This window comes from Chiloscyllium punctatum, chromosome 25 (genome assembly GCF_047496795.1).
Source record: "Chiloscyllium punctatum isolate Juve2018m chromosome 25, sChiPun1.3, whole genome shotgun sequence".
Lineage (NCBI taxonomy): Eukaryota > Metazoa > Chordata > Chondrichthyes > Orectolobiformes > Hemiscylliidae > Chiloscyllium > Chiloscyllium punctatum.
Genome location: NC_092763.1, coordinates 87,125,024 through 87,139,198, shown reverse-complemented (window position 1 = coordinate 87,139,198; position 14,175 = coordinate 87,125,024). Strand labels below are relative to the sequence as shown.

Below are 14,175 nucleotides of genomic sequence, written 5' to 3'. Positions count from 1 at the left end.
TGATAGGTCAGGGCCGAGAGGGTGGAGTGGATAGGTGGAAAAGGAGATAGGCAGGTCGGACAAGTCAAGGAGAAGGTGCTGAGCTGGAAGTTTGAAACTAGGGTGAGGTGGGGGAAGGGGAAATGAGGAAACTGTTGAAGTCCACATTGATGCCCTGGGGTTGAAGTGTTCCGAGGCGGAAGATGAGGTGTTCTTCCTCCAGGCGTCTGGTGGTGAGGGAGTGGCGGTGAAGGAGGCCCAGGACCTCCATGTCCTCGGCAGAGTGGGAGGGGGAGTTGAAATGTTGGGCCACGGGGCGGTTTGGTTGTAAGGTCCTAGGGAGTGTTGCTGAACAAAGAGACCTTGGAGTGTAGGTTCATAGCTCCTTGAAAGTGGAGTTGCAGGTAGATAGGATAGTGAAGAAGGCGTTTGGTATGCTTTCCTTTATTGGTCAGAGTATTGAGTACAGGAGTTGGGAGGTCATGTTGCAGCTGTACAGGACATTGGTTAGGCCACTGTTGGAATATTGCGTGCAATTCTGGTCTCCTTCCTATCGGAAAGATGTTGTGAATCTTGAAAGGGTTCAGAAAAGATTTATAAGGATGTTGCCAGAGTTGGAGGATTTGAGCTACAGGGAGAGGTTTAACAGGCTGGGGCTGTTTTCCCTGGAGCGTTGGAGGCTGAGGGGTGACCTTATAGAGGTTTACAAAATTATGAGGGGCATGGATAGGATAAATAGATAAAGTCTTTTCCCTGGGGTGAGGGAGTCCAGAACTAGAGGGCATAGGATTAGGGTGAGAGGGGAAAGATATAGAAGAGACCTAAGGGGCAACTTTTTCACACAGAGGGTGGTACGTGTATGGAATGAGCTGCCAGAGGATGTGGTGGAGGCTGGTACAATTGCAACATTTAAGAGGCATTTGGATGGGTTTATGAATAGGAAGGGTTTGGAGGGATATGGGTCGGGTGCTGGCAGGTGGGACTAGATTGGGTTGGGATATCTGGTCAGCATGGACGGGTTGGACTGAAGGGTCTGTTTCCATGCTGTACATCTCTATGACTCTATGACTACACCGAATTCTCACACGACACCGAATTTTCGCTCTGTACTGAAATCCCAGTCTGCACTGATCGTTGGGGTGAATGTACGATGCACTCATTCTGAAGTAGAATCTCAGTAATCAAACCCCGTCCTCCAGCCTCCATGTCACTGGGACACAATGCTTTGTTGTGAATGAAGTGGTCCCTAACTCTAAGGAAGGGCGTGGATACTGCCTCAGTGAGGTACGGGAACTTCAGGTTCCTGTACGACAAGTTGAAGTGTACATTGACAGGGCTGTAACAAATGAAAACAAACCTAGTACTTGACTTCCTTTCTAGATGAGTGGAATTGACAAATGGCAGGTTTCACTAAACCTGTTATTCAGTCTTGTTTTAACCAGTCTCAGGCTGTGAGTCACCGTGTGGAGTCTCGGTTACTATGTTTCTGAAAGGTTATTGAGGCTAGCGTGTTTTGAGAAGATTTGTTGCTCAGGTTGTGGTTCTGGATGCAGGTTTGCTCGCTGAGCTGGAAGGTTCATTTTCAGACGTTTCGTCGCCATACCAAGTAACATCTTCAGAGGGTCTTAGGCAAAGCACTGCTAATGATTCCTGCTTTCTATTTATATGTTTGGGTTTCTTTGGGTTGGTGATGTCATTTCCTGTGGGAAACAGGAAAACAACACACATGGACCAAATATTGAACTACAGAAGCAATCATCCCAACATCCATAAACGAAGCTGCATCAGAACATTATTTCAATGAGCCAACACACACTGCAGCACAGAGGAACTACACAGAGCAGAGAAAAATCACCTCTACAGTGTATTGAAAAAGAACAGGTACCCAATGAACACAGTCCGGTGATTTCTCAGCAACAAACCCAAACAAGCAGACAAAACACATCTCAAAACCCTAGCCATTCTCCCCTACATCAAAGACATTTCGGAAATGACTGCCAGACTACTCAGACCCCTTGGCATCATGGTAGCCCACAAACCCACCAACACACTAAAACAGCAGCAAATGAACTTGAAAGACCCCATACAGACAATGAGCAAAACTAATGTCATTTACAAAATACCGTGCAAGAACTGTAACAAACACTACATTGGACAAACAGGCAGAAAACTAGCCATCAAGATACATGATCATCAACTAGCCACAAAATGACATGACCCTCTCTCACTAGTTTCCTTACATACAGATGAGGAAGGACACCACTTCGACTGGGACAACACATCCATCCTAGGACAAGCCAAACTGAGAGATGCATGAGAATTCCTAGAAGCATGGCATTCTAACTGGAACTCTATCAACAAACACATTGACTTGGAGCCCATTTACCACCCCTGAGAAAAAAAACAGGAAATGACATCACCATAGGAAATGACATCATCATCCCAAAAAAAACCAAACATATCAATAGAAAGCAGGGATCATCAGCAGTGCTTCGTCCGGAGGCTCACTGAAGATGTTACCTGGTATGGTGACGAAACGTCTGATAATGAACCTTCCAGCTCAGCGAGCAAATCTACATCCGGGTTATTGAGGCATTGGGGGCGAGCAGAGAATTTTGATGAGGTTAACATCAGACATGTGTGGGTTTATACATCAGGGACAGATTGAGTAACGTGCTGTCTCCTCTCCTGAATAAAGAAGGCTGAAACATAACCTACTGGGGCCATGTAACGTAATAGAAGGTTTGATCAGGGATACAGACAGAGTGTTTCCTCTCCTGGGGCAGAGTTAGAAGCTACCAATCTCAAAGAGTCAGCCAGAAATCCCACAGGGAATTCCACCAGGTGTTTCTCCATGTGGTAAAGGATCACTGTGCTACAGGAAATGGTTGAGGTGAAATCGTGAGGAATGGTTCTGTTGTGGCCTCATCTCCTGTTCCATCGCCCATGACCTTGTGGCAGCCAGAAACCTCTCCAACCCGGGCCCTGTACAGTTGTAGCAAGACCTCCCTTGTTGGTGCAGACACGATGGGCTGAAGGGCCTTTTCTGTTCTGTGTGACTCTATGGCTTGTATACTCCATCCCACTGTGGTAGGGACCAGCATTCCATCTGCCCCAATCACTTCCTGGACTCTGTGGACTGATTTCTTGTGGTTCATCTCACAGAGAACCCAGACTTGGGCGGCCAGGTGGCTCAGTGGTTAGCACTGCTGCCTCACAGCGCCAGGGTCGCAGGTTCGATTCCACCCTCGGGTGACTGTCAGTGGGGAGTTTGCACATTCTCCCCGTGTCTGTGTGGGTTTCCTCCCACAGTCCAAAGATGTGCAGGTCAGGTGAATTGGCTGTAAATTGCCTGTAGTGTTCAGGGATGTGTCGGTTAGGGGCATTAGATTAGATTGGATTAGTTACAGTGTGGAAACAGGCCCTTTGGCCCAACAAGTCCACACTGACCCTCTGAAGGACAACCCACCCAGACCCCATTCTCCTAACACTACGGGCACTTTAGCATGGCCAATTACACCTGACCTGCACATCTTTGGAGTGTGGGAGGAAACCGGAGCACCCGGAGGAAACCCACGCAGACACGGGGAGAATGTGCAAACTCCACACAGTCAGTCGCCTGAGGCGGGAATTGAACCCGGGTCTAACCACTGTGCCACTGTGCTGCCTCACAGCGCCAGAGACCCGGGTTCAATTCCCGCAGGGATAAGTGGAGGTCAGTGTGGGCTTGTTGGGCCAAATGGCCTGTTTCCACACTATAGGGATTCTAATATGCCCACAAAAATCCCTCAGCGCCCCAGTCTCTTGCAGGCTCTTTCCAGTTAAATCAGACTCTGTTTTTGTATTCAGCCTGTCCAAGGTGAACAGCCCCACACTTTCCCACATTATAATTGTGTGTCTCATGTCTAGCTCCTTAGCAGAGACTTTGTCTCCTCCCTCACAACTTGGTTTCCTATCTCTGCATCATCAGGAAATGTGGTGTCTCAGGATCTCTGTCCATAAGGAGAGCCGGTAGGGAGGTCCCAACACTGGTCCCTTCACTGTTCCATTGGAAGTGTTTCCAAGCTGATTGTGCTTGGTTTCTTCTGATTGTCTGTTCAGTGCAGTAACCAGTCCTCCTTTCATACTAACACTGTATCACCCTAACACCTTCAGCAGTGCCCTTTATTCACAACTTACTAAATGCCTTTCAGAAATCCAAACCTTCACCCTTCAGCCCAGCAGCTTGTTATATCCTGAACACCCTGAGATTCATTACACCTTCCCAGGTCGGAACCAGCCTGCTCCCTGATTGGATCCTGAACTTCAAGCCTTGACTCGTGACCCAGTGGCTGGTTTGATTGTGGAATCTTTCTGCACATTTAATGCCCAGGGAGATGGTGTTTCCCTCCTTCCTTCATGTGCTGACCCCCCCAACCCCCCCCGCACACACACACCACCCCCCGTGGGCAGGTCAGGGTCAGCACACACACCCCATCCTGGGAGAGAATGCCGTGTGTCCAGTGGATGGGTATTTCCCATTTTGATTTCCCCTCTGACTTCAGGTGTATTTTTTTTCTTTCTGGAGGGTTCTGTCACTGGGGGGTTAATGTCTCTGACTTCCTGAATCCCTGCAGATCCTGACTACAGCAATGACTACACCGGGCCCTCTGACGTGGATAACTGGATGGCCAGCTGGGATATTGAACTGAGTGAGAAGTTATCGTCGTGTGTTTTGCCTCATGTGCAGCGAGCTAGTGTTCTCACGGTCAACCCACAGTCTCTGCAGTACCCCCACCCCCACCCCCACCCCCACACCCAGACCCACCCCCACCCCCACCCCCACCCCCACACCAACACCCACCCCCACCCCCACACCAACACCCACACCAACACCAACACCAACACCCAGACCCACCCCCACCCCCACCCCCACACCAACACCCACCCCCACCCCCACACCAACACCCACACCAACACCAACACCAACACCAACACAACACCAACACCAACACAACACCAACACCCAGACCCACCCCCACCCCCACCCCCACCCCCACACCAACACCCACCCCCACCCCACACAACACCCACACCAACACCATACACCCAGACCCACACCCACCCCCACTCCCCACACCCACCCCCACACCCACCCCCACACCCACACCCACCCCCACACCAACACCCACACCCACGGTGTGTGGCATTAGAACCAGCAACCTTCAAAACACAAACCCCAAACCGAACTGCTGTCTGTAAAGCCCAGCCATTGTAATCTTTCCCTGGGGTTCGGCCTCCCCGGTTTGATTAGGGACACAGTCTGGTGAACAACACTTTCCATTCGGTGTTAGGACTGAGAGTGGGACAGGTCATTTCACCGTGAGCCCAGGCTGGGGGACTGCTGGGGACTGAGTGGATGTTGGAAATCTACGGTGGGGGTTGGGGGGGTGGGGGGTGGGGGGGAAGTGGGGGGGGGGGGGGGGGTGGGGGGTGGGGGGGGGGGGGGTCACACATTCCCAGCTTCAGGGCAGGAGGCTGCCTGTCCCATCACTGACCACTTACCAGACAGAGCTGCATATGCTGGGCATCTCTCCGAAACTACTGTCCTGGGGAGGGGGAGGGAGGGGGAGGGGGAGAGGGAAGGGGAGAGGGAGGGGAGGGGGAGGGAGGGGAGGGTGGGAGAGGGAGGGGAGGGGGAGAGGGAGAGGGGGAGAGGGAGAGGGAGAGGGAAGGGGAGAGGGAGAGGGAGGGGAGAGGGAGGGGAGGGAGAGGGGGAGAGGGAGAGGGAGGGGGAAGGGGAGAGGGAGGGGAGGGGGGAGAGGGAGGGGGAGAGGGAGAGGGAAGGGGAGAGGGAGGGGAGGGAGAGGGAGGGGGAGGGGAGGGAGAGGGGGAGGGAGAGGGGGAGAGGGAGGGGGAGTGGGAGGGGGAGGGGGAGGGAGAGGGGGAGGGAGGGAGGGGGAGAGGGAGGGGAGGGAGAGGGGGAGAGGGAGAGGGAGGGGGAAGGGGAGAGGGAGGGGAGGGGGAGAGGGAGGGGGAAGGGGAGAGGGAGGGGAGGGGGAGGGAGGGGAGGGTGGAGAGGGAGGGGAGGGGGAGAGGGAGAGGGGGAGAGGGAGAGGGAGAGGAAGGGGAGAGGGAGAGGGAGGGGAGAGGGAGGGGAGGGAGAGGGGGAGAGGGAGAGGGAGGGGGAAGGGGAGAGGGAGGGGAGGGGGAGAGGGAGGGGGAGAGGGAGGGGGAGAGGAGAGGAAGGGGAGAGGGAAGGGAGAGGGAGGGGAGGGAGAGGGGGAGAGGGAGAGGGAGGGGGAAGGGGAGAGGGAGGGGAGGGGGAGAGGGAGGGGGAGAGGGAGGGGGAGAGGAGAGGGAAGGGGAGAGGGAGGGGAGGGAGAGGGGGAGAGGAGAGGGAGGGGGAAGGGGAGAGGAGGGGAGGGGGAGAGGAGGGGGAGAGGGAGGGGAGAGGGAGGGAAGGGGAGAGGGAGGGAGGGAGAGGGGGAGAGGGAGAGGGAGGGGGAAGGGGAGAGGGAGGGAGGGGGAGAGGGAGGGAGGGGGAGAGGGAGAGGGAAGGGAGAGGGAGGGGAGGGAGAGGGAGGGAGGGAGGGAGAGGGGGAGGGAGAGGGGGAGAGGGAGGGGGAGTGGGAGGGGGAGGGGAGGGAGAGGGGGAGGGGAGGGAGGGGAGAGGGAGGGGAGGGGGAGTGGGGAGGGGAGGGGATGGGAAGGGGGAAGGGAATGGGGAAGGGAGGGGGATGGGGTGGGGGAGGGGAAGGGAGAGGGGGAAGAAGGGGGAGGTGGAGTGGGTGGGGGGTGGGGGAGTGGGGAAGGTAGAGGGAAGGGAGAGGGAGAGGGGAGGGTGGGATAGGGAGAGGGAGGGGAGGGGGTGGAAAGGGAGAGGGAGGGGAGGGGGAGTGGGGAGGGGAAGGGGAGGGGGAAGGAGGGGAGGGGAAGGGGAGAGGGAAGGGAGGGGGGGAGGGGGAAGGGAGTGGGAAGGGAAGGTCAGGGGGGAGGGAGGGGGAAAGGGAGGGGGAAGGGAGGGGGGAATGGGGAGGGGGAAGGGAAAGGGGAAGGGAGGCCGAGGGGGAAGGGGGAAGGAAGGGGGAGGGGGAAAGGGAGGGGGAAGGGAGGGAGGGGGAGGGGGAAAGGGGGGGAAGGGAGGGGGAGGAGGAAGGGAGAGGGAGGGGAGGGGGAGAGGGAGGGGAGGAGGGGGGGGGGAGGCGGAGGGGGAGGGGAGGGAGGGGTAGGGTGAGGGTGAAGGGAAGGGGGAAGGAAGGGGGAAGGAAGGGGGAGGGGATGGGGCGGGGTCCTGGAAAATGTTTCACACAAATGATCCCAACCTTTGTTCTTCCCCCTTTCCCCTTTCCCCCTTCCCCTCCCCCTTCCCCTCCCCCTCCCCCTTCCCCCTTTCCCCCTTCCCCTCCCCCTTCCCCTCCCCCAAGCTGTGTCCCCAGTGCCCTCCCCCTGAATAGTCTGTGACCCCCTCCCCACGGACCCTCAGCCCCACACCATCCTCGGCCTTTCCCAGAGGGTCCCACTCCTTCCTTTGGACCCTCGCTTTCCCCCCCTTGGCGGGATTCGAATTAGAATCTGATTTTAACATTTCAGATCCTGTACGTGATTTAATCTGTCAACATCTGGGTTCAGAAACCAAGAATCTGATAAATGTTGATTAATATATTCATAAAATATTCATGTCATCATGTGTGTAGGAATCTGCTGTTTGGTGTTTGATCGTGTACTCACTAATCGTCAACAATTTTATTTCTTGTGTATTTCCAAAACCTGATGTATTCGTAGAGAATAGACTCATTTACAAAAGCTATCAGCTCTGGATGTGTGTTTCATTTTCATAAAGGAATATCATTACTTGCTTTACAGTGTCAAGATTTCACAGCTTTACCATAATAAGGCAATAAGATTACAAGGAATAGGAACAGCAGTCGGCCATTCAGCCCCTCTAACCTGCCCAGCCAATCAATAAGATCATGGTAAACCTGACATTCCTCACATCCCCTTTCCTGCCTTTTCCCAGTAATCCTCAATTCCCAACTTGTCATGAGTCTCTCTCTCTCTCTCTCAGCCTTAAATCTCCACACGGACCCTCTCCCCACAGCTCTCTGAGTCTCACAACTGTCAGAGAGAAGACATTCCTTCCCCATCTCAGTCCCAAAGTGATGCCCCTTTATTCTGAGACTGTTCCCTCTGGTCCCAGACTCTCTCATGAGGGGGACCGTCCTCTCAGCATTGACCCTGTCAAACCCCTTAAAACTCCGATGGGATTCAGTGAGATCACCTGTCCTTCTCTAACCCCCGGTGAGTAGAGTCCCAACCAGTTTAACCATTGCTCATGAGACAATCCTTTCACAGCAGGGGTCATCCCAGTGAACCTTCTCTGAATTGTGTCCAATGAAATGATGCCTTTCCTTAAACAAGGTGACCAAACCTGCTCATCCTTCTCTAGATGTGGTCTCACCTTGTCCAGTCACGTTAAGATTTCCCTGCTCTCATACTCCAGTCCCCTTGAAATAAGGGCCAGCATTCCACTACCTTTGCTGATTCCCTGCTGCGCCCTGGGTGCTAGCTCTCTGTGTTTCGTGTACATGTTGTCCCAAGTCCCTTTGTGTTGCACCTTTCTGCAGTATCGCTCCATTTAAAGATTACCCTGTTCTTTCATTCTCCTTTCCAAAATGACCAACGTTAGTTACTGTTGTCGAAATTATTGAATTTATAAAGGGAAGGATTTTCAGAAAATGGCCACAGTGCAATATTTCCGAGTGTCCCACAGTTGGTGCAGAGACTCGGGGAGGTGGCCAAGGGTTCAGAGAATGTCAGAGCACCATCCCATCGATGCCCAGTATCCCAGGATTGTGAGGATGGATGGTGGGATTTCTCAGGAAGTGCTTGGTGATCCTACCCCTCAGTGACCTGTCTCCAATCTGACTGTTCAATGACCACCTCATTGTTCTCAACTTTCTCAGTCAGAGCAGTTGGGTCCCTCACCAACTTAACCAGCTCAGTGACTGCGCTGCCACAGTTTAGCAGCTGTTTGGGTTTTGGGAAATTCACCTCTGTCTGTCCCCCGATACTGTGAGCTCACATGGGTGGAGATAGACAGTGGATGTCAGAGCGACATTAACATCATGTACCTCGTTCATTCACCATCCTCTGGCAGTTGCCCCATCCTTTTCAAACATTTATTTTCTGAAAGCCCATCAGCACCTGATCAGGTGTACCCGAGAACTCTGTGGGAAGCTAGAGAAGTGATTGCTGGGCCTCTTGCTGAGAGATTTGTATCATCGATAGTCACAGGTGAGATGTTGGAAGACTGGAGGTTGGCAAACGTGGTGCCACTGTTTAAGAAGGGCGGTAAAGACAAGTCAGGGAAGTATAGACCAGTGAGCCTGACCTCGGTGGTGGGCAAGTTGTTGGAGGGAATCCTGAGGGACAGAATGTACATGTATTTGGAAAGGCAAGGACTGATTAGGGATAGTCAACATGGCTTTGTGCGTGGGAAATCATGTCTCACAAACTTGATTGAGTTTTTTGGAAAAGTAACAAAGAAGATTGATGAGGGCAGAGCAGTAGATGTGATCTACATGGACTTCAGTAAGGCATTCGACAAGGTTTCCCATGGGAGACTGGTTAGCAAGGTTAGATCTCACGGAATACAGGGAGAACTAGACAGAGGGTGGTGGTGGAGGGTTGTTTTTCAGACTGGAGGCCTGTGACCAGTGGAGTGCCACAAGGATCAGTGCTGGGTCCTCTACTTTTTGTCATTTACATAAATGATTTGGATGTGAGCATAAGAGGTACAGTTAGTAAGTTTGCAGATGACACCAAAATTGGAGGTGTAATGGACAGCAAAGAGGGTTACCTCAGATTACAACAGGATCTGGACCAGATGGGCCAATGGGCTGAGAAGTGGCAGATGGAGTTTAATTCAGATAAATGTGAGGTGCTGCATTTTGGGAAAGCAAATCTTAGCAGGACTTATACACTTAATGGTAAGGTCTGAGGGAGTGTTGCTGAACAAAGAGACCTTGGAGTACAGGTTCATAGCTCCTTGAAAGTGGAGTCACAGGTAGATAGGATAGTGAAGAAGGCGTTTGGTATGCTTTCCTTTATTGGTCAGAGTATTGAGTACAGGAGTTGGGAGGTCATGTTGCAGCTGTACAGAACATTGGTTAGGCCACTGTTGGGATATTGTGTGCAATTCTGATCTCTTTCCTATTGGAAAGATGTTGTGAAACTTGAAAGGGTTCAGAAAAGATTTGCAAGGATGTTGCCAGGGTTGGAGGATCTGAGCTAAAGAGAGAGGCTGAACAGGCTGGGGCTGTTTTCCCTGGAGCATCGGAGGCTGAGGGGTGACCTTATAGAGGTTTATAAAATCATGAGGGGCATGGATAGGGTAAATAGACAAAATCTTTTCCCTGGGGTGGGGAGTCCAGAACTAGAGGGCATAGGTTTAGGGTGAGAGGGGAAAGATATAAAAGAGACGTAAGGGGCAATGTTTTCACACAGAGGGTGGTACGTGTATGGAATGAGCTGCCAGAGGATGTGGTGGAGGCTGGTGCAATTACAACATTTAAGAGGCATTTAGATGGGTATATGAATAGGAAGGGTTTGGAGGGATATGGGCCGGGTGCTGGCAGGTGGGACTAGATTGGGTTGGGGTATCTGGTCAGCATGGACGAGTTGGACCAAAGGGTCTGTTTCCATGCTGTACATCTCTATGACGCGATGTTCTGGATGTGGTCCATTACCCTGCCCAGGGCCTGAGGGATAAGATCTCAGCTTCTTGTGAAGGTGAAGCTGATTCTGGCTCCGCAGCTTCTGAATTCCAGATTGAACATTGTTTTGGGAGACACTCGAGTTGTTATTTGACCCAGTGCCAGCAGGGGTAGCTGTTAGCTGTCCTCCAGTCACCTGGGCATTAATCTCAGAACACTCACAACCTCTCACCCTGGAACAAGGTCCAATCTCACCTCACTCCCTCCCGGCGCTCTCCTGATGTTATAGACAATCACACTGATCACTCTCTGTCCCTGATCGTGGACCTAGGCATGAGCCAGGGAACCCACTCAGTGACAATTCACACAACGGTCCACCACTGGCCGTTTACTCACCCTGTTACTAAATCATCCTGCTTCAGATGGTGGTAATCTCCTAGTGGACTGTTATACTCCAGAGAGCCAGGTAGTGTTCTGGGGACCCAGGTTCCAATCCGATTGAAACCCCTGGCACCTTAGTCAGCTCCCCTTGAAAGGTTTTTCCTGCCTGAAACCCCCCAGTTGGAGGAAGAGCCCGTGGTTTTTGTGCGAATTTGCTCCTTCCTGGAGGATCTGCTGGGTCCTGCCTGACAGTGAATTCACTGCCATTTCAAGGCCAACAGAGTATATGACATCAGAGAGAGTTGGATAGAGCACTTGGGGTGAAAACACAGTGAATTACGGCAAAAGCAGGAACAGGCTAGTCAGCCATGATCACAACGAGTGGGGAATGGGCTAGAAGGGCCAAATGGCCTACTCCTGCTCCTATCCTCTATGGTTCAGACGTCCAGTTGGGAAATAGCTGAGAGGGTACGGGGCAGCTTCCTGTCTGATTCTATCCCTGAGCCAGAATGGAGGATTTCGATTGACCCTTCATCCACCGTGAACCCATGAGACTCGAGGAGCTGCTGGTGTCCTGCTGGACTCTGTTCCTGTCCCCACTGGTAATGACGGCACCCCCAGGTGGAGTAACAAGGAGGTGGCAGGACGATTGCTTGGAATGCAGAGGCAAGTTCCAAGTGAATGGTCTGGAAATTCCCTGCAGCTCAGTGTAAATCCCAGTGGGGAGGCGGATTAGACTGTGGGGACGGGGTAGGGGGAGAAGAATCACCTGAATGGGCAGCTACCTAAATGCTGGAACACTGACACGTATTGTGGATGTCAATGTAATATCTGTTGACAGTAAATGAACCTCAGAAACCAGACATCACGCTGAACCTGTCCAGTTACATTCCAGCACAGCACAGTGCCTCAAGCTGATTGGCTGATGGCCAGGAACTGGTTAAAAATTCCTGGTCAGATCCCAGTCAGAACATAGCAAGGCAGGCAGTATCAGGGGGGACAGGCAGGAGGCTGGAGGAACACAGCAAGGCAGGCAGCATCAGGGGGGACAGGCAGGAGGCTGGAGGAACACAGCAAGGCAGGCAGCATCAGGGGGGACAGGCAGGAGGCTGGAGGAACACAGCAAGGCAGGCAGCATCAGGGGGGACAGGCAGGAGGCTGGAGGAACACAGCAAGGCAGGCAGCATCAGGAGGGACAGGCAGGAGGCTGGGGGAACACAGCAAGGCAGGCAGTATCAGGAGGGACAGGCAGGAGGCTGGAGGAACACAGCAAGGCAGGCAGCATCAGGAGGGACAGGCAGGAGGCTGGGGGAACACAGCAAGGCAGGCAGCATCAGGAGGGACTGGCAGGAGGGTGGGGGAACACAGCAAGGCAGGCAGCATCAGGGGGGACAGGCAGGAGGCTGGGGGAACACAGCAAGGCAGGCAGCATCAGGAGGGACAGGCAGGAGGCTGGGGGAACACAGCAAGGCAGGCAGCATCAGGAGGGACAGGCAGGAGGCTGGAGGAACACAGCAAGGCAGGCAGCATCAGGAGGGACAGGCAGGAGGGTGGAGGAACACAGCAAGGCAGGCAGCATCAGGAGGGACAGGCAGGAGGCTGGGGGAGTACAGCAAGGCAGGCAGCATCAGGGGGGACAGGCAGGAGGCTGGGGGAACACAGCAAGGCAGGCAGCATCAGGGGGGACAGGCAGGAGGGTGGAGGAACACAGCAAGACAGGCAGCATCAGGAGGGACAGGCAGGAGGCTGGAGGAACACAGCAAGGCAGGCAGCATCAGGAGGGACAGGCAGGAGGCTGGAGGAACTCAGCAAGGCAGGCAGCACCAGGAGGGACAGGCAGGAGGTCTCAGGTCCCAGTCAGCAGTAGGTTCGAGACCTGCAGTCAACAACACAGACAGAGGATTAATTCAGCAACTGCCCACATGCTGATCAGGGCCTGAGCACGAAACATTTGCAAAGGTCATTCCATCTCCCTCAGACAAAACTTACTCTAAAGTTTATAAATTAAATAAAAACACAGACTTCATGATGTGATAACATGGTGGCTCAGTGGTTAGCACTGCTGCCTCACAGCGCCAGGGTCCCAGGTTCGATTCCAGCCTCAGGTGACTGACTGTGTGGAGTTTGCACATTCTCCCCGTGTCTGTGTGGGTTTCCTCCCACAGCCACAAAGATGTGGGGTTTAGATTGGATTGGCCTTGGGGAATTGCCCCATGGTGTCCAGGGATGTAGAGGCTCGGGTGGTTTAGTCATGAGAAATGCAGGGTTGTGGGGATCTGGGTGGGATGCTGTTCAGAGGGTTGGTGCAGACTCAATGGGCTGAGTGGTCTCTCTCACGTGCAGTCACTGCTCCTGCCTGCAATATCGACTCTCCTGCTCCTCAGATGCTGCCTGACCTGCTCCACACTTTATCAAGTCTGATTTCTCCAGCACCTGCAGTCCCCATTGTCTCCTAGTGACAGACAGATACAGGTCAGTGAGGCTAGTCAGCCCCATACGCCTGTGCTGGCCCTTTGAGTTTAGTGAATCTCCCTCTCTCATTCAATGTTGTTTGTTCCCGTTGTAGGTGTCATTGCCTTTGGAGTGTTATTATTGTGCCAGCTCCCACCCTCCCATTCAGGCAGTACATTCCAGATCACAACTTACTGTGAAAAACATTCACCTTATCCCACACCGCGTTACCTTCCCTATGTTTATTTCTTTTCTAAATCCATAATGTAAACAGAAAATGCTGGAAAATACTCAGCACATCAGCAAGTTCTGAGGAAGGGTCACCGGACTTGAAACGTTAACTCTGATTTCTCTCCACAGAGGCTGCCAGACCTGCTGAGCTTTTCCAGCAACTTCTGTTTTTGTTTCTGATTTCCAGAATTTGCAGTTCTTTTGGTTTTTGTTTTAAGTCTGGGAATGTCTCTGTGGAGAGAGACAGGGAGTTCCTTTTTCCAATCTCCGATGCCAACAGTCCTGCTGAAAGAGTTGTACTGAACCATCGACTCAGGTCTCCGGGTCAGTGTCAGGATTGGACGGACGAGCCACAGAAATGGGTGTGAACAGGGTATAAAAGAATCAGGGTCACCGAGAGGTGGCTGCAGGGTGACCAGGAATGGAAACTGAAATT

At 53.1% G+C, this 14,175-nt stretch overlaps 2 protein-coding genes across 2 annotated transcripts in view; both read left to right on the top strand.

Moving 5' to 3' along the window:
• Positions 1–4,750, top strand: part of adgrg4a (adhesion G protein-coupled receptor G4a) — a gene marked incomplete at its 3' end in the record, with an annotated part of 56,350 nt that extends 51,600 nt beyond the window's left edge. The window contains exon 19 of the mRNA XM_072594612.1: positions 4,596–4,750. Coding sequence (XP_072450713.1) covers positions 4,596–4,750 — 155 coding nt within the window. The remainder of the gene's footprint in view (positions 1–4,595) is intronic.
• The window catches only part of fhl1a (four and a half LIM domains 1a), a 300,533-nt gene that overhangs the window by 61,951 nt on the left and 224,407 nt on the right, over positions 1–14,175 (top strand).